The 26,152-nt window shown below is 43.2% G+C and overlaps 1 protein-coding gene across 1 annotated transcript in view; it reads left to right on the top strand.

Annotated features, from left to right (window-relative positions):
• LOC106582129 (unconventional myosin-XVI) overlaps positions 1-26,152 on the top strand; it is a 174,611-nt gene that overhangs the window by 34,055 nt on the left and 114,404 nt on the right. Inside the window, 8 exon segments of the mRNA XM_045704630.1 lie at positions 6,834-6,942; positions 12,339-12,463; positions 12,992-13,117; positions 17,658-17,733; positions 21,926-22,076; positions 22,223-22,370; positions 22,545-22,655; positions 25,287-25,352. Of these exon segments, the coding sequence (XP_045560586.1) occupies positions 6,834-6,942; positions 12,339-12,463; positions 12,992-13,117; positions 17,658-17,733; positions 21,926-22,076; positions 22,223-22,370; positions 22,545-22,655; positions 25,287-25,352 (912 nt within the window).

Raw genomic sequence — 26,152 nt, 5'->3', positions numbered from 1 at the left:
ACTGGTAATAAACATGATAAACATAAAACTGATTTACACAATCACTGTTTTGTAGTGAGTGTTTACACTATTAGTGTTATGTTGCGCATTCTAAGGCATTATACAATTGTTGTAGATGCTCTTGAAATACGGTGCATTCGGAAAGTATTCAGACCCCTTCACTTTCTAACTATTTTAGTTACATTACAGCCTTATTCTAAAATGGATTGAATCGTTTTTCCCCCTCATCAATCTACACACAATACCCAATAATGACAAAGTAAAAACAGGTTTTGAGAAATGTTGGCAAATGTATATATATATATATATATATATATATATATATATATATATATATATATATATATATATATTATTATTATTTTTTTAAATACCTATTTGTGTTAGTATTTAGACCCTTTGCTATGACAATCCAAATTGAGCTCAGGTGCATCCTGTTTACATTGACCATCCTTGAGATGTTTCTACAACTTCATTGGAGTCCACTTGTGGTAAATTAAATTGATTGGACAGGATTTGGAAAGGCACACAACTGTCTATATAAGGTCCAACAGTTGACAGTGCATGTCAGAGCAAAAACCAAGCCATGAGGTAGAACGAATTGTCCGTAGAGCTCATTGTGTCGAGGCACAGATCTGGGGAAGGGTCCCAAAACATTTCTGCAGCATTGAAGGTCCCCAAGAACACAGTGGCCTCCATCATTCTTAAATGAAAGAAGTTTGGAACCACCAAGTCTGGCTGCCCGGCCAAACTGAGCAATCGGGGGAGAAGGGCTTTGGTCAGGGAGGAGACCAAGAACCTGATGATCACTCTGACAGAGCTCCAGAGTTCCTCTGTGGATATGGGAGAACCTTCCAGAAGGACAACCATCTCTGCAGCACTCCACCAATCAGGCCTTTATGGTAGAGTGGCCAGACGGAAGCCACTCCTCAGTAAAATGCACATGACAGCCTGCTTGGAGTTTGCCAAAAGGCACCTAAAGGACTCTCAGTCTGAGAAACAAGAATCTCTGTTCTGATGACACCAAGATTGAACATTTTGGCCTGAATGCATGCGTCAAGTCTGGAGGAAACCAGGCACCTCTCATCACCTGGCCAATACCATCTCTGTGGTTAACCATGGTGGGGGCAGCATCATGCTGTGGGGATGTTTTTCAGCGGCAGGGACTGGGAGACTAGTCAGGATCAAGGGAAAGACGAACAGAGCAAAGTACAGAGAGATCCTTGATGAAAACCTGCTCCAGAGCGCCCAGGACCTCAGACTGGGGCGAAGGTTCACCTTCCAGCAGGACAACAACCCTAGGTACACAGCCAAGACAACGCAGGAGTGGTTTCGGGGAAAAGTCTCTGAATGTCCTTGAGTGGCCCAGCCAGAGCCCAGACTTGAACCCGATCAAACATCTCTGGAAAGACCTGAAAATAGCTCTGCAGCAATGCTCCCTATCCAACCTGACAGAGTTTGAGAGAATCTACAGAGAAGGATGGGAGAAACTCCCCAAATACATGTGTGCCAAATGTGTAGTGTCATACCCAAGAAGACTCAAGGCTGTAATTGCAGCCAAAGGTGCTTCAACAAAGTACTGAGTAGAGTCTGAATACTTATTTAAATGTGATATTTCAGTTTTTTTTTTTCATATTGATTTGCAAAAATGTTTTAAAAACCTGTTTTTGCTTTGTCATTATGGGGCATTGTGTGTAGATTGATGAAGGAAAAAACTATTTAAGCAATTTTAGAATAAGGCTGTAACTTAATAAAATGTGGAAAAAGTGAAGGGGTCTGAATACTTTCTGAATACACTGTACATATACAGAATTCATATTAGGAAGTATTTCAGGGAATTTCCCAAACAATGTGCTGGGTCTAAAGTTGGGAAATGTAGTATTTTCAGAGTGATTCACCATATCAGAATGATTGACAGACTTACCTTTGATTGACATGTGAAGATATGCAAACAAAAATGTCCAGCTCATTCATGCAGTTATCCATTGTGTCATTCCTTTCATCTCCTCCTCCTCTCCATCCATGTCCTTGGGTTTTCATTCCTGCATCCTAAATAGAGGACAGTGTTTGTGCTGACAGAGATGACACAGTGGCTGTATTTGCTGGGATAGAGGAGGTAACATTATTGTCTCTCACACTCTCTCTCTGTTTGCTAGTGCTAATGCTAATTATCTTATCACCACATTGCAAACAGATGGTGTGGGAGGAAGCTTCCCAATTTTCCATGCACTCCCAATACCCATTCCCAACCCTGTTCCCAACCCCATTCTAAACCCCTATTCCCAGCGCCGGGTACTGCTCCGTCTCCCAACATCTTTCTGGCAGGATTTAGCCTGTCTGTGTGACTGCGAGAGGAGTGGAGGGGATTTTAGTCATAGAAATGTTCAGTTTGGTTATAAAACTATGATAGGAGACAATGGGCAACAACAGAGTAGTGTTCCTTCATGCTAAAGCTAGCCTGGCCTTACATTAAATGTGAGTTGGTTTAAATTTGAGTTAAAGACTGTGTTTAGACAGACAGGCCAATTCTGATATTTTTTCCACTAATTGGTATTTTGACCAATCTCATCAGATCTTTTCAAATCATATATTTTTCAGAGCTGATCTGATTGGTCAAAATACCAATTAGTGGAAAAAAATATCAGAATTGGGCTGCATGTCTAAATGCAGCCATAGTGAGGTATTCATCATTAATTTACAGCTCATCCATGTTGGTTCCCCGTATGAGGATACTTATCCTCGTTCGATCAAACACCCCCCATGCACAATAACAATTATGAAGAGATGGCATAATTGTTTCTATAGTCTAGTCTAGTTGAGTAGCAACCTCTGTTTATGTGGCATCACCATAGCTCCCTAATCAAAGCCTAGAACCCATCATGGCATCGGTCCGTTATCATATCTGATTTAATTTCACAGTACCAATTAGGGTCCCCTGATTTGCATGGCTATCGAGGGCCATGCAGGCAGCAATTAGATAAGTGATTCGTGATTAGGAGCTAATTGGCAGGTTGTCCTTATTCTGTTCTAACATTTCCCAGAGGAAGTGATTGGTCCAAATAAGGAAAAACATGGCGAAACAACAAGGTATTAATTTAACTCGTCCAATAAGAAACACTTGTTTTGGATTTACCGTTGCATGCCCTAATGAATACTCAGTGTTGGGGAAGCTACTCTGAAAATGTTGTTTTTACATTTTTTCTTTAACTAGGCAAGTCAGTTAAGAACAAATTCTTATTTGCAATGACTGCCTACACCGGCCAAACACAGACGGCGCTGGGCCAATTGTGCGCCGCCCTATGGGACTTCCAATCATGGCCAGCTGTGATACAGCCTGGATTCGAACCATGGTGTCTGTAGTGACACCTCAAGCACTGAGATTCAGTGCCTTAGACCGCTGCGCCCTTCGGGAGCACTCTGGGAATTGGTCGTTTACCAAGCTACCAAGTACTTCACACTGGAAGAAGTTAAGCTACACCTAAGCTTCCCTTAAGAAACATATAGTCAAACAGAAAGGAAATTATTGCCTACTCTACTCATATTTTATTTTATTTTTGCAAAACAAATGGTGTGTAGTTCCAGAAGTTATCTACACCGCTACATGGCAAAAAGGTAGTTAACTACTGAAAACACTACCTAGAATTGAATTTAGTTAAACTACCACCAAGCTACAGCAAAATGTAGTTAAATTACTACTTCAACTACATGTAGTTAACTACTCCCCATCACTGTGAGTACTACCATGATATCAGTTCTCTCATGTCACTGTAATCCTGTTATATCAGAGGATCGTTGGTGGTTTCTCTGCCTCGTCTGTCTGCAGTGGTCCTCTGATGTGTCACTTTGAGTCTTTAACCGACCTCTCAAACACACTTTGTCTAAACACGTCTGAAAGTTATGAGTGAACCCTGAAGTTTCTGCTTACTATTGTGTAACTCCTGACTGTCTGTTGCTGGGTGTTGATGGTACGGCTTACAGCAATCATCTTAATATTACTGGCTTCATTAAACTCTTCATGGCTTAAGATGGGAGATTGTGATTAAGTGGTTCTCCTGAGATCTTCTGTTGTTATGAAACTTCCTTTTAGATAGGTTTAGCCTGAGTCGTATAAGTCCCTTTGAAACTACAGTAGAAGACTGACCCAGTTTTGGCATTTGAAAATATCAGCTTCTTTAGTGGAACTTAATATTATTTTCTGTCTAGATCCTGACTCCTTCCATAAATCTGAAAACTGTGATGTAATTTGTCTTAGCGTAGGGGACTAGTCCACATTGACTGTATAGCTAGTCCATTCTAAGATCATTTATCTAGCTTTAGGAACATGGTGTGTTTAGCTCTTCTCCAGTGGGCTGCTGTCCCTACAGCCGTCTCAGGGGACAGTCCTACATCTTAGTTTTGGTTGGTATTGATCCCACCGGGGGCACGTTATGGCGTCCTGTTGTTAGGGCGACAAACGCTGATCCATCATAATGCGGCGGTGAGAGCTGAGCGTGTTGCGGTCAGCTTGTTAACCCCTGCTGCACGTGTGGCGCCCGGGAGACAACTGGACGGCGCTTGTTTCTACGTGTCAGTGGTTATTATCTGTAAACAGACAGATGATGCTCTGTCTTGATCGATGGGATGCCCCAGGATATAGCAGTCATATCAAGGACAAGTCTAACATTGTTACTATTGCCATCTAGGATTACATTAGGATTAATGAGGTGGTCAAACTCATATTGCTCCTTGTATTATTATATACCATTACATTTGTCTGCCGCTATGTATTGACTGCAAAGTTTGACATAATGGTAGGTGTCAGCTAAGTATAAACTGCAATGAATAAATAACACAATGAATACATCAGAAACCATCCTCCAGAGGTCCCAATTGTTTTCCTCATGAGAACCAGTTCAGTGGGTATAGCAGTGTGTAGCCTACTGTAGTCTGACTGTAGAGCCAGACCAGGCTGTGCCAAGTGATGTCTTCATTAGGACAGTCCCCTATTGACCCGGGAGCTCAGAATGATAGGTCAGGGACACCACCTCTCCCCTATCTACTCTACACACACGCATGCACACAAACACTCATTGTTCAGAGTGTGTGTGTGACAGTCTGTGGATAAGTCAATAACTGTCCCTCCCCACTCTCTGGTTTTCTGAAACCTGCAGAAAGACTGTATGATTGGCATATCTGGGCTGGATGAAAAAAAGTCTGAAAATAGACAGGCAGTAGGTGCTCTCTCTCTCTCTCTCTCTCTCTCTCTCTCTCTCTCTCTCTCTCTCTCTCTCCCTCCCTCCCTGCTCTCCTTCTTACATCGATGAGCCCTTCCTCATTAATAGATACAAAGCACCAGCTGATGTTGAATGTTAGGTAATATATTCATGAACCCCTAACTAACCCTGCTAATGAGTGACAACAGCTCCTGCTAGACCAGACCATACCGATTGGTTGGCACTTTACCCAAAGAAACAAAGGGGCAAACTCCAAACGCAGACCGTTCCACTATTTAATAACTTAACAATAACATCAGTTGAACTAAATGAATTGTGTTTTTAATTGCGTGGCATTAATGACAGGGGTAGATTCATCATCTCTGATGTTTCCCTAGTGTTTAGAGATTGCAGAATGTTTTTCTTCTTGGTTTTTGAGGTTTGAATTTTAGGGTCCAGGGCTCTGAGATATAAGGGTTTGGACTTTCAATTTTGGGGATTGGTGTTCAGTATTTGCAGGTCGCTCTCTAGCCTATATCCATCTGCTTGGTCTTCCTCTTTCTCCGTTCTCTATCATCTGTAAAGCCCTTCCCCCTCCCACACACACACACACGAAGATACATGAACCCCCCCATGCGCGCACACACACACACACACACACACACACACACACACACACACACACACACACACACACACACACACACACACACACACACACACACACACACACACACACACACTTTTCCCTGTCTGCTTGAAGACTAGCCCATTAATCTTGGGCTGCATCCTAACATGGTTGTTAGAATTCTATTAGCTGTAAATATTCAATAAGGAACCTCACTTAAAGGCCCTGTCCCTCTTATCAGCCGCAGCCCAGCCACGATCATTACACTGCAACCTCTTTTATTGTTTAGGCAAACGACAAGCAGCGATTTATGGGGAAAGACTGACAATGGTGACGTGAAAGGAAATGTGTTAGTTTAAGTATGTTATAGAGGGGAGGAGATACAGAGAGAGGGAAAAAGAGAGAGAAATAAAAGAGAGGGGGAGAAAAAAGGTAAAGAGAGGAAGTGAGGCAAGGAAGAAAGGAGTGATGTTACAAGAGAGGTGACAAATCACAGAGTAGTTCCCGAGGGTAGTGGTGGGAGGAATGTTGAATCCCAACCATGTTTTACTTGTGTATGTTTAGACAAACAGCAGTCATTACACAGTCCAAGTGTAGTCTGCCTGGGGGTATGTTGTTATCTCACACCCCAAGAGAAGGCAGCACTGGTAGGACTCTTCACTGTGTAAACACACACACACACACACACACACACACACACACACACACACACACACACACACACACACACACACACACACACACACACACACACACACACATGTCCCTGCCCTGGGGTCCCCACAATTCCATATGTAATGAGTTGTTTAATTCACTTCATTGAGTGTTCATGTCCCTGTGGCTCTCCTCAGGTTCACACTGCTGAGAGGGCCTGATAATTGGGCCTACTTTATCATCGATTCCTCTCTGATGAATGGCCTGAGAAACCACTCAATTTGTTTGTGTCTCCCTCCTCCCTCCCCTCCTCTATTCATTCTATGGTGGGTTTGATACGTTCCCGGGTTTTCTGGAAGACTGGGGTGAATGTTCTACTTCAGGATGTGAACGGAAACATTCCACTGGACTACGCCACTGAGGGAACCGAGAGCAGCTACATCCTCCGAAAACACCTAGAGGAAAACGGTAACACAATACTCCTCATATGATTTGATGTCTGTTTTATGTAGTGTGTCATGTCGTGTTGTGTTATATTGTAGGCCTATATGTGTTTATTGTGCAACAAACAGCCCTAGAAATGTTGACCTACACACTTTCACATTGTGAAAAATATTTTTCTTTTCTGAATAGTTTTTTTTTCAATCTTTGCCACTTTTCCACCCACACACAATTACTCTGGTTTAAGACCTGTCTATTATATCGGCAGTACGACATTTTGTTCTAGTCCATATAACATGTGTTAATATAATGCCTGCTTCAATGTTCATAATATTTTCACAGCAGTTAAAGGAGACTGAATAGAAAACTAAATAAAATGAGAAATTAATGAAAGAACATTTTTAATTTCATATGCATGAAATAATGGCTTAATTTGAAAAAATGAAAATCAACGGATCATAAGTTACGTCCACACACGATTATAATGTGAAGTGAGGAAACAGACTAAAATACTTAATTATAAGAAATGGTTCCATGGATGGTTGGCTGCCATATTGCCTGAGGGAAAGGTATTGATACTGTATATACAGTGATTTCAGAAAGTATTCAGACACCTTCACTTTTTCCACATTTTGTTATGTTACAGCCTTATTCTAAAATGGATTGAACACGTTTCCCCCATCAATCTACACATGATACAACATCATGACAAAGCGAAAAAAAAGGTTTTAGAAATGTTTTCAAATGTATAAAAAAATCAAAACCAGAAAAACCTTATTTAAATAAGTATTCAGACCCTTTGCTATGAGACTCAAAATTGAGCTCAGGTGCATCATGTTTCCATTGATCACCTGTGAGATGTTTCTACAACTTCATTGGAGTCCACTTGTGGTAAATTCAAATGATTGGACATGATTTGGAAAGACACATACCTGTCTATATAAGGTCCAACAATTGAAAGTGTATGTCAGAGCAAAAACCAAACCATGAGGTCGAAGGAATTGAGCTTTGAGATATGATTGTGTCGAGGCACAGATCTGGGGAAGGGTACCAAAAAAATCTGCAGCAATGAAGGTCCCCAAGAGCACAGTGGATTCGATGATTCTTAAATGGAAGAAATTTGTTAACCACCAAGACTCTTCCTAGAGCTGGCCGCACGGCCAAACTGAGCAATCGGGGGAGAAGTACCTCCCCGACCCGATGGTCACTCTGTCCCAACCACAGCTACTACTACTACACTGTGTCCTCTCTGTCCCTCCCATGACTACCACTACTACACTGTGTCCTCTCTGTCCCAACCACAGCTACTACTACTACACTGTGTCCTCTCTGTCCCTCCCATGACTACCACTACTACACTGTGTCCTCTCTGTCCCAACCACAGCTACTACTACTACACTGTGTCCTCTCTGTCCCTATCATGACTACCACTACTACACTGAGTCCTCTCTGTCCCTACCATGACTACCACTACTACACTGTGTCCTCTCTGTCCCTATCATGACTACCACTACTACACTGGGTCCTCTCTGTCCCTACCATGACTACCACTACTACACTGTGTCCTCTCTGTCCCTACCATGACTACCACTACTACACTGTCCTCTCTGTCTCTACCATGACTACCACTACTACTACACTGTGTCCTCTCTGTCCCAAACACTACTACTACTACTACCACACTGTGTCCTCTCTGTCCCATCCACTACTACACTGTGTCCTCTCTGTCCCTACCATAACTACCACTACTACACTGTGTCCTCTCTGTCCCAATCACTGCTACTACTACTACACTGTGTCCTCTCTGTCCAAACCATGACTACTACTATACTGTGTCCTTTCTGTCCCAACCATGACTACTACTACTATACTGTGTCCTATCTGTTCCAACCACAACTAACTACTACTACACTGTGTCCTCTCTGTTCTAACCACTACTACTACTACTACTACTACTACTACCACACTGTGTCCTCTCTGTCCCATCCACTACTACACTGTGTCCTCTCTGTCCCTACCATAACTACCACTACTACACTGTGTCCTCTCTGTCCCAATCACTGCTACTACTACTACACTGTGTCCTCTCTGTCCAAACCATGACTACTACTTTACTGTGTCCTTTCTGTCCCAACCATGACTACTACTACTATACTGTGTCCTATCTGTTCCAACCACAACTAACTACTACTACACTGTGTCCTCTCTGTTCCAACCACTACTACTACTACTACTACTACTACCACACTGTGTCCTCTCTGTCCAATCCACTACTACACTGTGTCCTCTCTGTCCTTTACCAGTACCAATTCTACTACACTTTGTCCTCTCTGTCCCAACCACTACTACGTCCACTACACTGTGTCCTCTCTGTCCTAACTACTACTACTACACTGGGTCCTCTCTGTCCCATCCACGACTACTACTACTACACTCTGTCCTCTCTGTCCCATCCATGACTACTACTACTACACTGTGTCCTCTCTGTCCCATCCACAACTACTACTACACTGTGTCCTCTCTGTCCCAACCAGTACTACCACTACTACTACACTGTGTCCTCTCTTTCACAACCACTACTACACTGTGTCCTCTCTGTCCCATCCACAACTACTACTACACTGTGTCCTCTCTGTCCCAACCAGTACTACCACTACTACTACACTGTGTCCTCTCTTTCACAACCACTACTACACTGTGTCCTCTCTGTCCCAACCAGTACTACCACTACTACTACACTGTGTCCTCTCTTTCACAACCACTACTACACTGTGTCCTCTCTTTCCCAACCAGTACAACTACACTATGTCCTCTTTGTTCCTCTCACTTAATGTGCAGTACCAGTCAAAAGTTTGGACTCATTCCAGTTGTTTTATTTATTTTTTCTATTTTCTACAATGTAGAAAAAGTGTGAAGACATCAAATCTATGAAATAACACATTTGTAATAAAGTGGCTAACCAATAAAGTTTTTATATATTTTATATTCGAGATTCTTCAAATTAGCCACCCTTTGCCTTGATAACAGCTTTGCACACTCTTGGAATTTTTTTAATTTGTGGAATTTCTTTGCACCTTAATGTATTTGAACCTATAAGTTGTGTTGTGACAAGGTAGGGGTGGTATACAGAAGATAGCCATATTTGGTAAAAGACCAAGTGCATATTATGGCAAGAACAGCTCAAATAAGCAAAGAGAAACAACAGTCCATCATTACTTTAAGACATGGAGGTCAGTCAATCCGGACACTTTGAAAATGTCTTCAAGTGCAGTCGCAAAAACCATCAAGAGCTATGATAAAACTGCCTCTCATGAGGACCGCCACAGGAAAGGAAGACCCAGAGTTACCTCTGCTGCAGAGGATAAGTTCATTGGAGTTACCAGCCTCAGAAATTGCAGGCCAAATAAATGCTTCACAGAGTTCAAGCAACAGACACATCTCATCATCAACTGTTCAGAGGAGACTGCGTGAAGCAGGCCTTCATGGTTGAATGGCTGCAAAGAAACCACTACTAAAGGACACCAATAAGAAGAGACTTGCTTGGGCCAAGAAACAAGAGCAATGGATATTAGACCGGTGGTAATCTGTTCTTTGGTCTGATGAGTTCAAATTTGAGATTTTTGGTTCCAACCGCTCGTGTCTCTGTGAGACGCAGAGTAGGTGAAAGGATGATCTCCGCATTGTGTGGTTCCCACCGTAAAGCATGGAGGAAGTGTGATGGTGCTTTGCTTGTGACACTGTCGGAGACTTTTTTTTAAATTCAAGGCACCCTTAACCAGCATGGCTACCACAGCATTCTGCAGCGATATGCAATCCCGTCTGGTTTGGGTTTAGTGGGTCTATTATTTGTTTATCAACAGGACAATGAACCAACACACCTCCAGGCTGTGTAAGGGCTATTTGACCAAGAAAGAGAGTGATGGAGTGCTGCATCAGATGACCTGGCCTTCACAATCACCTGACCTCAACCCAATTGAGATGGTTTGGGATGAGTTGGAGTGCAGAGTGAAGGCAAAGCAGCCAACAAGTGCTCAGCATATGTGGGAACTCCTTCAAGACTGTTGGAAAAGCATTCCTCATGAAGCTGGTTAAGAGAATGCCAAGAGTGTGCAAAGCTGTCATCAAGGCAAAGAATGTCTACTTTGAAGAATCTCAAATATATAACCCTTGAATGAGTAGGTGTGAATGAGTAGGGCTAAGTAGGGCTAAGACAGAGGAAGTCAAACACACACACACACACACACACACACACACACACACACACACACACACACACACACACACACACACACACACACACACACACACACACACACACACACACACACGCACACGCACACACACACGCACACACACGCGCACACACACGCACACACACACGCACACCTCAGCCCCACCTGCCTGTGACCTGTGTTGGGAGAAGACATGGGTTCAAATACTATTTCAGATATTTCAATTACTTTTCAATACATTTTTTAAAAGTTTTCTTCAAATAAAGGTTGATGAATATTGGAAATGTATTTGGAAATACTCAGATACACTCCCATGCACCCAGATATTTGAAAATAGCATTTGAAATAAGTATTTGAAAATAATTTCAAACACAAATTAGTCGATTTATTGTTATTTAGTTGTTTTTTTTACAAATAACCGTTCAAAATACTCAAATAAAAGTACTTGTTTTTGGCTGTCTATTTGAAAATACTCAAATACGCAGCATAGTCCCTTGCTCCCCCATGGCATCACAGCCCCTCCCCTCATCCCAAATCGCCTATAGGTGGTCTCTATCCCCTCATGCTCACATCCAGCCAGGAGAGAGATCCTCTTCCTGCTGTGGCACACTCCCATGTCACACTAGAAGTCTATGTTGCCTTAGTAACATGGCTATGTTACCCTCCTCAAGTCTCTCTTACAATCTCTCGTACAGGGCACATGCCCTATGGACTCTCCCTGTCCATTCCTATATGCACTCCACTAATTAGAATTGAGCATACCGTATAAGACTCAACTGCCTATAGTAATCAAAGCCCAAGGGACAAAAATATTCTATATTACAGTGATCGTTAGAGAGAAACACAGACGATCTATAATATATAGCTAGTGTATCATTTCGGCAACCAAAACAATGGTCCCCTGTGAGTATTTGAGGGTGGAGGAGATCAGAGCAGAACATCGATCCCCTTTAGCCAGGGATAGACTGCACTGCTAGACCTTCGTCCTCTCTTAGACCTCTGTCTGTCTGTCAGTCTCCAAGACAGTCTGTTGACTTTGAAAAGGAGACTAAGGATTCTCAAGGAGACATTACACACAGAACCAACATGGCTCCCATGATAATTGTGATTGGTACAGACTACGGAGACATTGTTAATGTCGTGTGTGTGTGTGTGCTGTACTAACGTGTGTGTTTTGTTCTGTTGTTCCAGGTATAGATGTGTCGTCCATGCACACCATGCGTACCCAGAGGCCCAGCACCATGTTGTCTGATGTTCGACAGCTGGTCTCCAGCGGGGTCAGTCTCAACCAACGCAACAACGACGGGGTTACTTTGGTGAGTACCTACCAGTGGAGGCTGCTGAGGGGAGGGCGGCTCATAGTAATGACTGGAACGGAGAAAATGGAATGTACAGTATTTGATTCCATTACACTTCTTCCGCTCCAGCAATTACCACAAGCCCGTCCTCCCCCATTAAGGTGCCTCCAACCTCCTGTGGTGCTTACAGTACTCCTCTATTATCTACCTCTATCTATCTATCTATCTATCTATCTATCTATCTATCTATCTATCTATCTATCTATCTATCTATCTATCTATCTATCTATCTATCTATCTATCTATCTATCTATCTATCTATCTATCTATCTATCTATCTATCTATCTATCTATCTATCTATCTATCTATCTATCTATCTATCTATCTATCTATCTATCTATCTATCTATCTATCTATCTATCTTGCTCTCTGTCTTTTTTGCTCTCTCACTCTATTTTAATGGCTGTCTACAGTAGATGTGTCTGTGTAATATGTTTCTTTAACGCTCTCTCTCTCTCTCTCCTTCTCTCTCCATCTCTCTCTAGCTCCACATAGCGTGTGCTAGTGGCTACAGGGAGGTGGTGTCTGTGCTGCTGGAGGACGGGGCGGACCCTCAGCCCTCCGACAACGGCTATTGGACACCTCTCCACCTGGCTGCCAAATATGGACAGGTACTGTCATATCACTGTACATTCACATATCCAGTCGTGTCAGATCCACGGAGGGAAAGTGAACAAAACTTTGTTTAGCGAAGGAACAACTTTCTAAAATGATATTCAACCATAAAACGTACGGGAATGCATCAATAATGGCTAGTTTATAGACCAGTATTGGCTGGCTAGTTTATGGACCAGTATTGGCTGGCTAGTTTATAGACCAGTATTGGCTGGCTAGTTCATAGACCAGTATTGGCTGGCTATTTCATAGGCCAGTATTGCCTGGCTAGTTTATAGACCAGAATTGACTGGCTAGTTTATAGACCAGTTTTGGCTGGCTAGTTTATAGACCAGAATTGGCTGGCTAGTTTATAGACCAGTATTGGCTGGCTAGTTCATAGACCAGTTTTGGCTGGCTAGTTTATAGACCAGTATTGGCTGGCTAGTTCATAGACCAGTATTGGCTGGCTAGTTTATAGACCAGTATTGGCTGGCTAGTTCATAGACCAGTATTGGCTGGCTAGTTTATAGACCAGTATTGGCTGGCTAGTTTATAGACCAGTTTTGGCTGGCTAGTTTTTAGACCAGTATTGGCTGGCTAGTTTATTGACCAGTATTGGCTACTGGCTTTTTATTTGTTTACCTTGTCTAGTCTCATTTTGAGACCTATGGGAAGATAAGTTGTATAGCAGAAATCTCCTCTGTCTGTCTCTCTGCTGATAAACAGGTATTTTGGGAGCTATCGAACAGACTAGCTCAAAGTGCTGGCACGGCACTGCATGTATTCATTAATGCCTTTTAGATTAGCGATTTCATGGTGTTTCTCACAGGGAAGGAGATTGATTTCAGGATATGGATGGGGGGGAAGAGGGAGATTTGGGTAGACAGATAGGGGGCTTTGAGGAAAAGGGAAGCGGTCGTGTTAAAATCTTGCTGACATGGTCCAATATGTAATTACATTTCTGGGGCAGCACGGTTGGGGTGCTGACAAAGAGATTTTATTCATATTAAGAACAGTTTTTTTCCTTATTTGTTCCTCTACTACCCCCAGGCCAGGTTTTTTCTCTATAGTGTGTTTTACAGTAAAGTCTTCCTTTCTGTTACCTCTCAACCGTCACTATCTCAAATGAAATTGTATTCGTCACATGCTTCTTAAACAACAGGTTCACACTAACAGTGAAATGCAGAGACAAAAGACAGTATTGAAAAATAAAAGCGCGAGGAATAAGTTGAAAAATAATAACACGAGGAATAAAAACACAATGAGTAATGATAACTTGCCCATATACACGGGGTACCAGTACCTAGTCGATGTGCAAGGGGTACAAGGTAATTGAGGTAGATATGTACATATAGGTAGGGATAAAGTCAATAGGCAACAGGATAGATTATAAACAGTAACAGCAGCGTATGTGATGAGTCGAAAGAGATTAGTGCAAAATGGTCAATGCAGATATTCCGGGTAGCTATTGGTTAGCTATTTAACTAACTATTTAGCAGTCTTATAGCTTGGGGGAAGAAGCTGTTCCAGACTTGGTACATCGGTACCACTTGCCGTGCGATACCTCATCCCTCTCTTTCTCAAACTCCACAGTTTATCTGAGTGCATACATAAGTGAATTTGAGTGCAGAGTGACAGGGGAGGGGAGAAGTAGAGAATCGATTGGAGTCCTACCCGCTGGAGCCCTACCCGCTGGAGCCCTACCCGCTGGAGCCCTACCCGCTGGAGCCCTACCCGCTGGAGCCCTACCCGCTAGAGCCCTACCCGCTGGAGCCCTACCCGCTGGAGCCCTACCCGCTGGAGCCCTACCCGCTGGAGCCCTACCCGCTGGAGCCCTACCCGCTGGAGCCTGGCGCTGGCACTCTGCATACCAACTACACACTGACACATACTGTATATCTGCAGCATTGTCACTCACTTTAGCATCAACAGGCACATTCAGAGAGAAGGGAACAGCCTCATCTCTGCAACACTTTATATTACGAGTATGTTTTATAGGTTAAGTAAAATGGTTACGTAATTAGACTAGGTAAACTAATTAAAAACTCAAAAGGATGTAAAACTGTACCCTATAAGTACAATTGTGTTTCATGCGTCTCTTAACTCCACCTCTAGTACTGAACGGAGGTCAGTAGTATTCGGTTGTTTACGGGTCATACTGTTGCTAGGTGGTGTTTGCTTGAGTCACAGTAACATTAGCTCATACTGTCATACAGTAAACTCAGTGAACCCTGCGTAATCATAGCCGGTATTTCACTAGCACACGTAATAGGCTGTTATTTCGCTATCCTGGGTAAGTGACTCCCATGGACTGTACCCTATTACTGTTGCTTATTAGGCTTCAGTTTCTCCTTCACTCACTTTCACGTCTCCCTGACATTTCCCTGGTTCAATCTGACATTTTACCCCAGCCAGGGGGTCACTACCGTGGCGATAGTGACCTGATGGGGGAGCATTTATAAAGTGTTGAGTGGAGTATGTGAGGGTGTACCTTGTGGACAAACTGTGGCCTGTAACCTGGTCAGCTGTTACCAATGTGAATCCAGGTTACACTCATAGGTTACACTGTGGTAGAATATGCTGAGTCACTCTATACTTTACTCCAAAACTGATTTTATAGCATGATAGCAATAAATAGATAAAATGGTATATACATATCCTCTCTAGACAGACCATAAGTAATGTGTTTAATAAAAGACACACTCTCATGTACCTCTGATCTCTAGCAGTGCTGAGTGGGAGTAGAGGAGGATGTACTGTAGCAAGTCAGTATAGCACAGAGCTATGATGCACACTAATACAGGAGTTCGCTAACTTTTTCACCTGACCCCCACAACGACAACAAAAAATGAAATAAAAACAGGTTAGCTGACATGGGCTAGTTGATCTGGACCTTTCTGACAAGTTATAGATATCTCTCTAAGGTATGTAATGACTAACATGACAAAAGGAACTGATGATGCACTACTCAATTTATAAATTGCACCTTGCATTATGCTATTACAACTTTCAAGAGTAAGTTTGATGCCGGACTGAGTTCCTACGGGGCACACCCCACAGTTTGGGGACCACTGCTCTAACAGACCAGTGTCATTCTGATGCATGGCCATGTCTGAGAGCTTAGTCATTTTTATCTCATTGTGATTTTTTTGTGTGTGCATGCATGCGTGTGTGTGTGTGGATCAGGCATTGACAGACAATCTCTCACATGCTGCCTCGGGCATGCCATCCACCACAAATCAACAATCACACACATTACCCACATTACATACATTACACACATCACAGACATTACACACATTACACCTACTTTATATAACACACACATACACAAATCACAGATCACACATCTCTAACCTCACATATCACACAGGTGTTGCTAGTCGCAACCCTGGGGAAGAGAAAAAGGAGAGGGGGAAAAGAGGGAGGGAGGGAGGGAGGGAGGGAGGGAGGGAGGGAGGGAGGGAGGGAGGGAGGGAGGGAGGGAGGGAGGGGGAAAAAAGAGAGGGTGGAGATTAATAGGCTTTGTGAGAGACAGAGAGAGAGACAGAATCTCCAATATCTATTGGGTGAAATGCCACAGTTTTCCAACACAGCAGCAAGATTTGTTACCTGTTGCCACAATAAAAATGGCAACAAGTGAAGAACAAGCACCATTGTAAATTCAACCCATATTTATGTTTATTTATTTTCCCTTTTGTACTTTAACTATTTGCACATGGTTACAACACTGTATACAGTATAGCCATAACATGACATTTGAAATGTTTCTATTCCTTTGGAACTTTTGTGAGTGTAATGTTCACTGTTCATTTTTAATTGTTTATTTCACTTTTGTTTATTATCTATTTCACTTGCTTTGGCATGTAAACATATGTTTCCCATGCCAATAAAGCCCTTTGAATTGATTATAATTGAAATTGACAGAGAGCGAGACAGAGAGAAAGACAGAGTGAGAGAGACAGAGAGAGAGAGACCAAGAGAGGGAGACAGACACAGAGACAGAGACAGAGAGAGAGACAGAGAGAGAGATGGAGAGAGAGACGGAGAGAGAGAGGGAGAGAGAGAGCGAGAGAGAGACAGAGAGACAGAGAGAGGGAGACAGAGAGAGAGCGACAGAGAGATACAGAGAGACAGAGAGAGAGAGAGAGAGAGAGAGAGAGGGAGAGAGAGAGAGAGAGCGAGAGCGAGAGAGACAGAGACAGAGAGAGTGACAGAGACATAGAGAGAGAGAGACAGAGAGAGAGAGAGAGAGAGAGAGACAGAGGGTGTAGAGAGTAATAGGGCTAGACTTGTAGTGAAATAAGTAACTATATGGGGCAACAGAGGAAAATAAAGAGATCTGAGGCAGAAAGACAGAAGGGTGAGACTGGGGGCGAGAGGAGATGATGACAGCTACATTTCAGACAGCTGTTTTTGTAGATATGGGCCACAGCAAGGACATTTGGGGAGGAAGGCATGCAAAATGTGATCTAATGCAGTTCCATGTCTTTTTTTTTTCTTTCTCTGAAATAATGAAGGTGTGTGTCTCTGTCTGTCCGTCTCTCCCTGCAGACAAGCATCGTTAGCCAGCTGCTGAAGCACAGAGCAGACCCAACTCTCCTGAACTGCAACCAAGACAAGCCTTCAGGTATAACACACTGACACACACACACATACTCAATTTAAGCATGTGGTATTGAAACAAATAAACATATTTTGATTGGTCCAGCTGAGCTGTCTGCCTAGCCTACTGTTCTAGTGATCACTCTGATGAAACGGAACCAACACACACAACCTAACCAATTCATTTCCACAAGACTGTGTGGTTGTGTGGTTGTGTGGTTGTGTGTGTGTGTGTGTGTGTGTGTGTGTGTGTGTGTGTGTGTGTGTGTGTGTGTGTGTGTGTGTGTGTGTGTGTGTGTGTGTGTGTGTGTGTGTGTGTGTGTGTGTGTGTGTGTGTGTGTGTGTGTGTGGAGGTTATACAGTGCATTTGGAAAGTATTCAGACCCCTTGACTTTTTCCACATTTTGTTATGTTAAAGCCTTACTCTAAAATTGATTAAATTGTTTTTGTTCCTCATCAATCTACACAAAATATCCCAAAATGACAAAGCAAAAGCAGGTTTAGAAATGTTTGCTAATTTCTTAAAAACCTGAAATATGACATTTACATAAGTATTCAGACCCTTAACTCAGTACTTTGTTGAAGCACCTTTGGCAGTGATTGCAGCCTTGAGCCTTCTTGGGTATGACGCTACAAGCTTGGCACACATGTATTTGGGGAGTTTCTCCCATTCTTCTCTGCAGATCCTCTCAAGCTCTGTCAGGTTGGATGGGGAGCGTCACTGCACAGCTATTTTTTAGGTCTCTCCAGAGATGATTGAGCTCAAGCTCAAGTCCGGGCTCTGGCTGGGCCACTCAATGACATTTACGGACTTGTCCCGAAGCCACTCCTGCGTTGTCTTGTCTGAGTGCTTAGGGTCGTTGTCCTGTTGGAGGGTGAACCTTCGCCCCAGTCTGAGGTCCTGAGTTCTCTGGAGCAGGTTTTCATCAAAGATATCTCTGTACTTTGCTCCGTTCGTCTTTGCCTCGATCTTGACTAGTCTCCCAGTCCCTGCTGCTGAAAAACCACATCATGATGCTGCCACCACCATGCTTCAACATAGGGATGGTGCAAGGTTTCCCCCAGACTTGACTCTTGGCATTCAGGCCAAAGAGTTCCAACTTGGTTTCATCAGAACAGAGAATCTTGTTTCTCATGGCCTGAGAGTCTTTTGGTGCCTTTTGGCAAACTCCAAGCGGGCTGTCATGTGCCTTTTACTGAGGAGTGGCTTCCGTCTTGCCACTCTACCATAAAGGCTTGATTGGTGGAGTGCTGCAGAGATGGTTGTCCTTCTGGAAGGTTCTCCCATCTCCACAGAAGAACTCTGGAGCTCTGTCAGAGTGACCATCAGGTTTTTGGTCACCTCCCTGACCAAGGCCCTTCTCCCCTGATTGCTCAGTTTGGCTGGGCGATCAGCTCTAGGAAATGTCTTGGTGGTTCCAAAGTTCTTCCATTTAAGAATGATGGAGGTGACTGTGTTCTTTGGGACCTTTAATGCAACAGAAATGTTTTGGTACCGTTCGATCTGTACCTCTACACAATCCTATCTCGAAGCTCTATGAACAATTCCTCTGATCTCATGGCTTGGTTTTTGCTCTGACGTTCACTGTCAACTGTGGGACCTTATATAGACAGGTGTGTGCCATTCCAAATAATGTCCAATCAATTGAATTTAGCACAGGTGGAGGCCAATCAAGTTTTAGAAACATCTCAAGGATGGTCAATGGAAACAGGATGCACCTGAGTTTAATTTCGAGTCTCTTAGCAAAGGGTCTCAATACTTATGTAAATAAGGTATTTATGTTTTAGCATTTTAATAAATGTGCAAACATTTCTAAAAACCTGTTTTCGCTTTGTCATTATGGGGTATTGTGTGTAGATTGCTGAGATTTTTTAAAATATTTTATACATTTTAGAATAAGGCTGTAACGTACCAAAATGTGGAAAAAGTCAAGGGGTCTGAATACTTTCCGAAGACACTGTATGTCATTGCCCAATGAGGACAAGCTCATCCATAAACCAAACATAAAATGAACACTTCACACTCTACCTGATTCTTTCTCTGGACACACAAACACACACACACACACACACACTGAGAGAATAGAATGGAGGTGTTCAGAATTAATCATCAGAACTAATTTGATTCATTCCATAATGGGTATGAAGGTAGAATATCATTACTCAAGTGAATTATCTGTCATTTATGTATAGAAGCAGAAGAGACTATGAGAGTATGACCACACTAACATGATTCCTTCTCATTTACTCTAAATGTGTGTGTATGCATGGGTGTGTGTATGCATGGGTGTGTGTATGCATGTGTGTGTGTGTGTGTGTGTGTGTGTGTGTGTGTGTGTGTGTGTGTGTGTGTGTGTGTGTGTGTGTGTGTGTGTGTGTGTGTGTGTGTGTGTGTGAGGAGTTGAGAGACTGCTCCTTTTCACTATTTGCGATAACACACAGACACTAGAGCTCATTTGGGTTCTATCTTCTCTGTCTACAGAGATGTATCTATTAACAGACCCTTTCCTGCTGGTGCTGATGTTATGTCTTACCTGTCTTTTACCCTGGACTCCTTAGCTGAACAACACTAGCATACAACTCCTCAGGGAAAATAGACTTTGTTCTTTGGGCTGCTATGGACTAGGTCTGTGACGATACCATTTTCGCAATATATTTTATATGGCAAAAATGAAAACACGAAGCAGACCAATCTCAGAAGCCTGCTGTATATAAAATATTGTGTGCTTGGAATATACATAACTGATGTTTGTTTCCAACATTAGGGCTATTTTCCTGAAGAAGTGAAATCCGCTTTGTGTTTTGTTTCCTTGCCACGATGCTAACGATTATCGCAATATTGGTATCATTCCAGCCTTACTATGGACAACATACTACAAGAGGTGCTTCTTAGCAACCAAATGTGTTAGCAGAAATGCCACAGCAATGTTGAATTGCAATGTCTTTGAAACCCCCAGAGAATGGCTAATGAAACTTTGTAATTGTAGTGTGTAATGTAAAGACTGTCTCAAGCATTGAACATCAGTGGACCTCACTTATGGAAGCAGAGGAGAGAGACTCATGTTCTCCATACCAACCTCCCCATCATAGTGTGAGATACTGTAGGCCTATTGCAGCCCCCTCCTTACTCCATCCCCTCCCCTGGTCTAATCACACCACAGACTCTCTAGCAGTAATCTATAGTCCATTCTAACATGTAGGCTTAACTCAGGGATAGATGTGACACCACAGGGAGACAGAGAGAATCACATATTTCTCACTTAGACTCCCCCCCAACGTGTGTGTGTGTGTGTGTGTGTGTGTGTGTGTGTGTGTGTGTGTGTGTGTGTGTGTGTGTGTGTGTGTGTGTGTGTGTGTGTGTGTGTGTGTGTGTGTGTGTGTGTGTGTGTGTGTGTGAGAGGGGGGAATATGGGTGTCTAGGGGGTTGTCACTCTCTATGAAATAAAATAGGGGATATACAGTAGCCATACTCCTCCCCTGTGCCCTTTTAGACCTCATTAAAGACTGAGGGTATCTTCACTCCCCCTGTCTCTGAAGCTCAGATGGATAGGTCGTCCATGGGGTTTGCACTCTGCACAGGCACATCCATATGGATGTGAGGGGGGGTCAGTGGGTTAGAACGAGGCCCTTAGTGAATTAGCCTAGAATGATTCAGAGCTTTGGATGGTACGTCTATATTACTTGTCATTAATGTTCAGCGTATTGATCTTGGAGGACATTTCATGTGTCTCGTTGATTGGCTGGTGTTCAAAGTCAATGTCTACGCAACATTCCACATCTTTGCAAACTAGATATAGGCTAATTTAAAGCACTCTATGATTGAAAGCACTGAAAGTTACCATCAGTGACTTAAATGTCTTCTGACCACTATAATTAAAGTCATGCTCCAGAGATTTTAGCCAGTCATTTTGAAAGTAGTGTTCACGAGCCAAAACGAGTCCCCGACAATTCTGTACTACGTCATCCATTGCTTATATGTTACCTTTTTTTGGTGCAATTCGTATGAAATGTTACAAATTCAAATTTGTACAATAGGTTATGAATTTGTAAGTTCTTAAGATCCCGGACTGCTTCTTTAAGCAAGTTTAAATACCATAAACCTCTGATGTGCCTTATTGCTATTATAAACTGATTACCAACATTAATTCAACAGTAAACAAGTGGCTACCCTTAGTGGTTACTCTCTTAACCCCCTTTGCTCTCTGTCCTGGTTCCAGGCATAGCAGCATCTGACCCCATCATGGCTATGCTGCTGAGAGCAGAGGAATGCTGGGTAGAGAGACTGAAGGACCCCTCTGTGCCCCCGCCCCCTTCAGATGAGCACTATGATGGAGGTGCACACGACCACACCATCCCCGTCAAGAACCTGTGAGTTTTTATCAATTCATCAAATGATCATATGACCTCACTTATCTATATTATGCATTAATTATAGTTCAAGTGTGTTTCGATATCAGTATTCAAAAGCAAATGATACCCTTAGTAATCCTATTACCCCCACCCCTACCATGTAGCACCCCCCTGTCCATGTCCCTCTCTAAGAGGGACAGTCTGTTGGAGAAGTGTGCCATGTTCAGTGAGGTGGGAGGGGGGCTGAGCAGACAACCCTCTCTGGACAACGGTCTGGACGGACCTACAGAACCCTACAGCAAACTGGAGCAGGCAAGTACAATCAACATCTGCACTACAACTAAGTGTACACTCAATGTGTGCACTACTGCTATATACTTCACATCTCTACTACAGAAAAGTTTACATGTACAGTATGAGAAAGTGTGCACATGCACCAAATCCATGTGTGGTTACTATGGTAACCTGTGTGGTGTTGTGTTGCAGGTGAAGCTGATGCCTCCGGCGCCTAATGATGACCTGGCGTCTCTCAGTGAACTCACAAACAGCAGCCTGCTCTACGAGATGCAGAAACGCTTTGGCAATGACCAGATTTATGTAGGTAGAACACACACACAAACACACACACACACACACACACACACACACACACACACACACACACACACACACACACACACACACACACACACACACACACACACACACACACACACACACACACACACATGGACACACTGACATACAATTGGAGTGATGTATGAGATGTCAGCTTGGACAATGGGCAGTCTTTCCCCTTGACTCTGCCCAGATTCAGAGCTGGGGAGGCGAACCAGCACCCTCCAGCCCAGCAGGCCAGTGACAGAGATGGGTGTTTTTGGCAATTGCTGGGACAGGGGAGGGAGTCCTGTTTTTGGTCTCTCTGTTGCCAGGCCAGGCAATGGTAACTGTGCTAGTGTGAGTTGTAGGGGTGGTATGTTCTTTGAGTCAGTCTTCCAGCTCTCTGTTCTGGGATAGTGGCTGTTGTGTGATGGGTTTGTGTGAGCTCTGGCCAGGGCCTGGTGTCTGGAAGGTGGCCCAGGAGACTCACTGTCTGCTGCTCAGGGACTTTGAGCCATGGCTGGGGGGATGAATATAACTACTAAGAGCCACATGTACGGATACACAGACACCCACATTAATGCACAAATTCACACAGACACACACACACACAAAAGAGACATTTCCTATGTTGGAAAATCAATGCTGGTTTGGTTCGATGGAAGAAATCCATGACTACATTTATAAGAAATACTGTACACCCCTTTTCCTTTCGGTTTCTGGTCATTTTAACCACCTTTCATTGTCCCAATCTCCCTGAGTCTATTGTCTGGTCTATAGCTCAGCATGAGAGACTGTGCTGTATAAAGACAGGAACCAGATCAATGTGGTTATTCTCATCACTGTGTGTGAAGAGGCTACAATAGCCTGTTGTTACTGAACTACAGATGGAGGGGAGGTAAGAGAGGAGGAGGTAGATTGAAAGAGAACAGAGAAGAGGGGGATAGAATGAGACGAGGAGAAGGGAAAGAAAAAAGAGATGATGGGAAAAGATAAGGAGATTGGGCGAGGAGGAGGAAGAAGAGGAAGAAGAGAGCATGGAGAGAGGAGGCAGATGAGAAAATGAGAGAGGAGCATGAGGTGGAGGAGGGAGAGAGAGAGGAAACCATGGAGAGAGGGAAGAGAGGGAGGACAAAGCCATTGTAATGTTCCATATGCTCCCCAGCAGGGTGGTCAGAGACTGGGACTTTGATGACTGGGCTCCAGCCTCCTGCTTTGTGCTGGGATGGAGGGATGGTACACAGCCAAGCCCAGGGACTGGAGAGGGTTGTGGGAGGGATGGATGACAGTTGGGAAGATTTGATGGTGGTTGTGAGGGAGTGGAATTTGAGTTTTGTTCTTGATGCTACTATACAAGATTGAGAGCATGTGATTAAGTGTAAGGGTCACAGTTAACTTGCTTTGCGTTAAAGTTCCCCTCTGGCACAGATCTAGAATCATCTAACCCTGCCATTAGGGGTTGAAATGCAAAACTGACCTTAGAACAGTGTCTGTGGGTAACTTTGAAACTCATTAACCTTCAGCCCAGGCCTGAGGATAGGCAAAGCAGCATGTTAGCGTTTTAGTGATAACACTTCCTATCCAACCCCAGCAGGGCACTCCTAGGGGACAGAGGGTTAGCGTTTAGCAATTAGCCAGCCTCAGGGTATTTGTGTGGGAGGTAGGGCTAGCAGCTTGTAACTGTACAGTAGTAGCTGTAAGGGTTAGGGTTTACTCTATGTCTCAGTCAGAGGAAGGGATTTTGGCAGTTAGTAGCCTATCTAAACAGCCTCAGGGTCTGTGCGTTGGAAGAAGGAATAGCTATTGAAATGGAATAAGAATACCTCTCTATCTCCATGCAGTTTTTGCTATTTGTGTTTATAAAAGGGGGTTTTGGTAGTAATGTTTTTTAAGTGATTTGCAGCGTTAGTTGCTGTTAAATGTCAAGTTGATTACATGTTGCATTGATTTTTTCAAACGTTGACAGGGTCTCATGTCCGAGCAGACCGCTATTTGGCAACATATTCTATTCATATGTCTCAGGCATATCCCGTGAACCCCTGAAGCTCATTACAGTAATATTGTTGACTATGTTTTCCCTGCATTTGAGTCATTTTAGTTATCATTAGAAAAGCCTTTCTTACCTCTATCACACTTCCTTGTTCGCCAAGGCGTACGCATGCCCCAGGAGCGTGTATTTGGGAATGAGCATATCCAACCCCGTGGCAGCGGGGGAGAATACTTTTGTGAAGAGTTTTGTAATTCTCATAATGGTGTTTGTTGTCATGTTTGCCATAGCATTAGTGCTGACACAGGCCTCTCCCATCCCTCGTTGTGTTTGGGGAAGGGATTTAGTTAGTGCTAAGTTGACCTTCAGGTTCCATGAAAGGGATGGGGCTTTGTGCTTCAACAATTAAGACGGTATGGCTCTATGTGAACTTCTGTGTTTACCCCAGGAGTTTAGTGGCTGGTAGTTTGACCGTGCTTCAGGTCAAGACAAGATGCCTCAACGCCAGTATATCAGGATGAGATGTATACCCCTGATGTTACAATATTTCAACTGTAATAATCCATTATTTTATTAACGAGATGCATTTCACTCACTGTATGTCTCTTTGGTTAAAGAAGTAATGCAAGTTATTTTTTCAGACCTACATCGGGCACATTCTCCTCCTGGTCAATCCTAACAAAGAGCTCCCCATTTACTCTTCACTGGTGAGTACACATTATACAGTAACCAACAAGATCTCATAGGGACCCTTCAACATTTGACATACAGTGCCTTGCAAACGTATTCATCCCCCTTGGCGTTTTTCCTATTTTGTTGCATTACAACCTGTAATTTAAATAGATTTTTATTTGGATTTCGTGTAATGGACATACACAAAATAGTCCAAATTGGTGAAGTGAAATGAAAAAAATAACAGTTTAAAAAAATTACAAAAAATGTCAAACGGAAAAGTGGTGCTTGCGTATGTATTCAACCTCATTGCTATGAAGCCCCTAAATAAGATATGTTGCAACCAATTACCTTCAGAAGTCACATAATTAGTTAAATAAAGTCTTCCCGTGTGCAATGTAAGTGTCACAGGATCTGTCACATGATCTCAGTATATATACACCTGTTCTGAAAGGCCCCAGAGTTTGTAACACCTGTAAGCAAGGGGCACAACCAAGCAAGTGGCAACATGAAGACCAAGGAGCTCTCTAAACAGGTCAGGGACAAAGTTCTGGAGAAATACAGATCAGGATTGGGTTATAAAAAAATATCCAAAATGTTGAGTATCCCACGGAGCACCATTAAATCCATTATTAAAAAATGGAAAGACTATGGCACCACAACAAACCTTCCTAGAGAGTGCCGCCCACCAAAACTCATGGACCAGGCAAGGAGGGCATTAATCAGAGAGGCAACAAAGAGACCAAAGATAACCCTGAAGGAGCTGCAAAGCTCCACAGCAGAGATTGGAGTATCTGTCCATAGGACCACTTTAAGCCGTACACTCCACAGAGCT

The sequence above is a fragment of the Salmo salar genome, chromosome ssa21 (genome assembly GCF_905237065.1).
Source record: "Salmo salar chromosome ssa21, Ssal_v3.1, whole genome shotgun sequence".
NCBI lineage: Eukaryota > Metazoa > Chordata > Actinopteri > Salmoniformes > Salmonidae > Salmo > Salmo salar.
The sequence above is the reverse complement of the archived record's forward strand: the minus strand, read 5'-3'. Positions and strand labels throughout refer to the sequence as shown.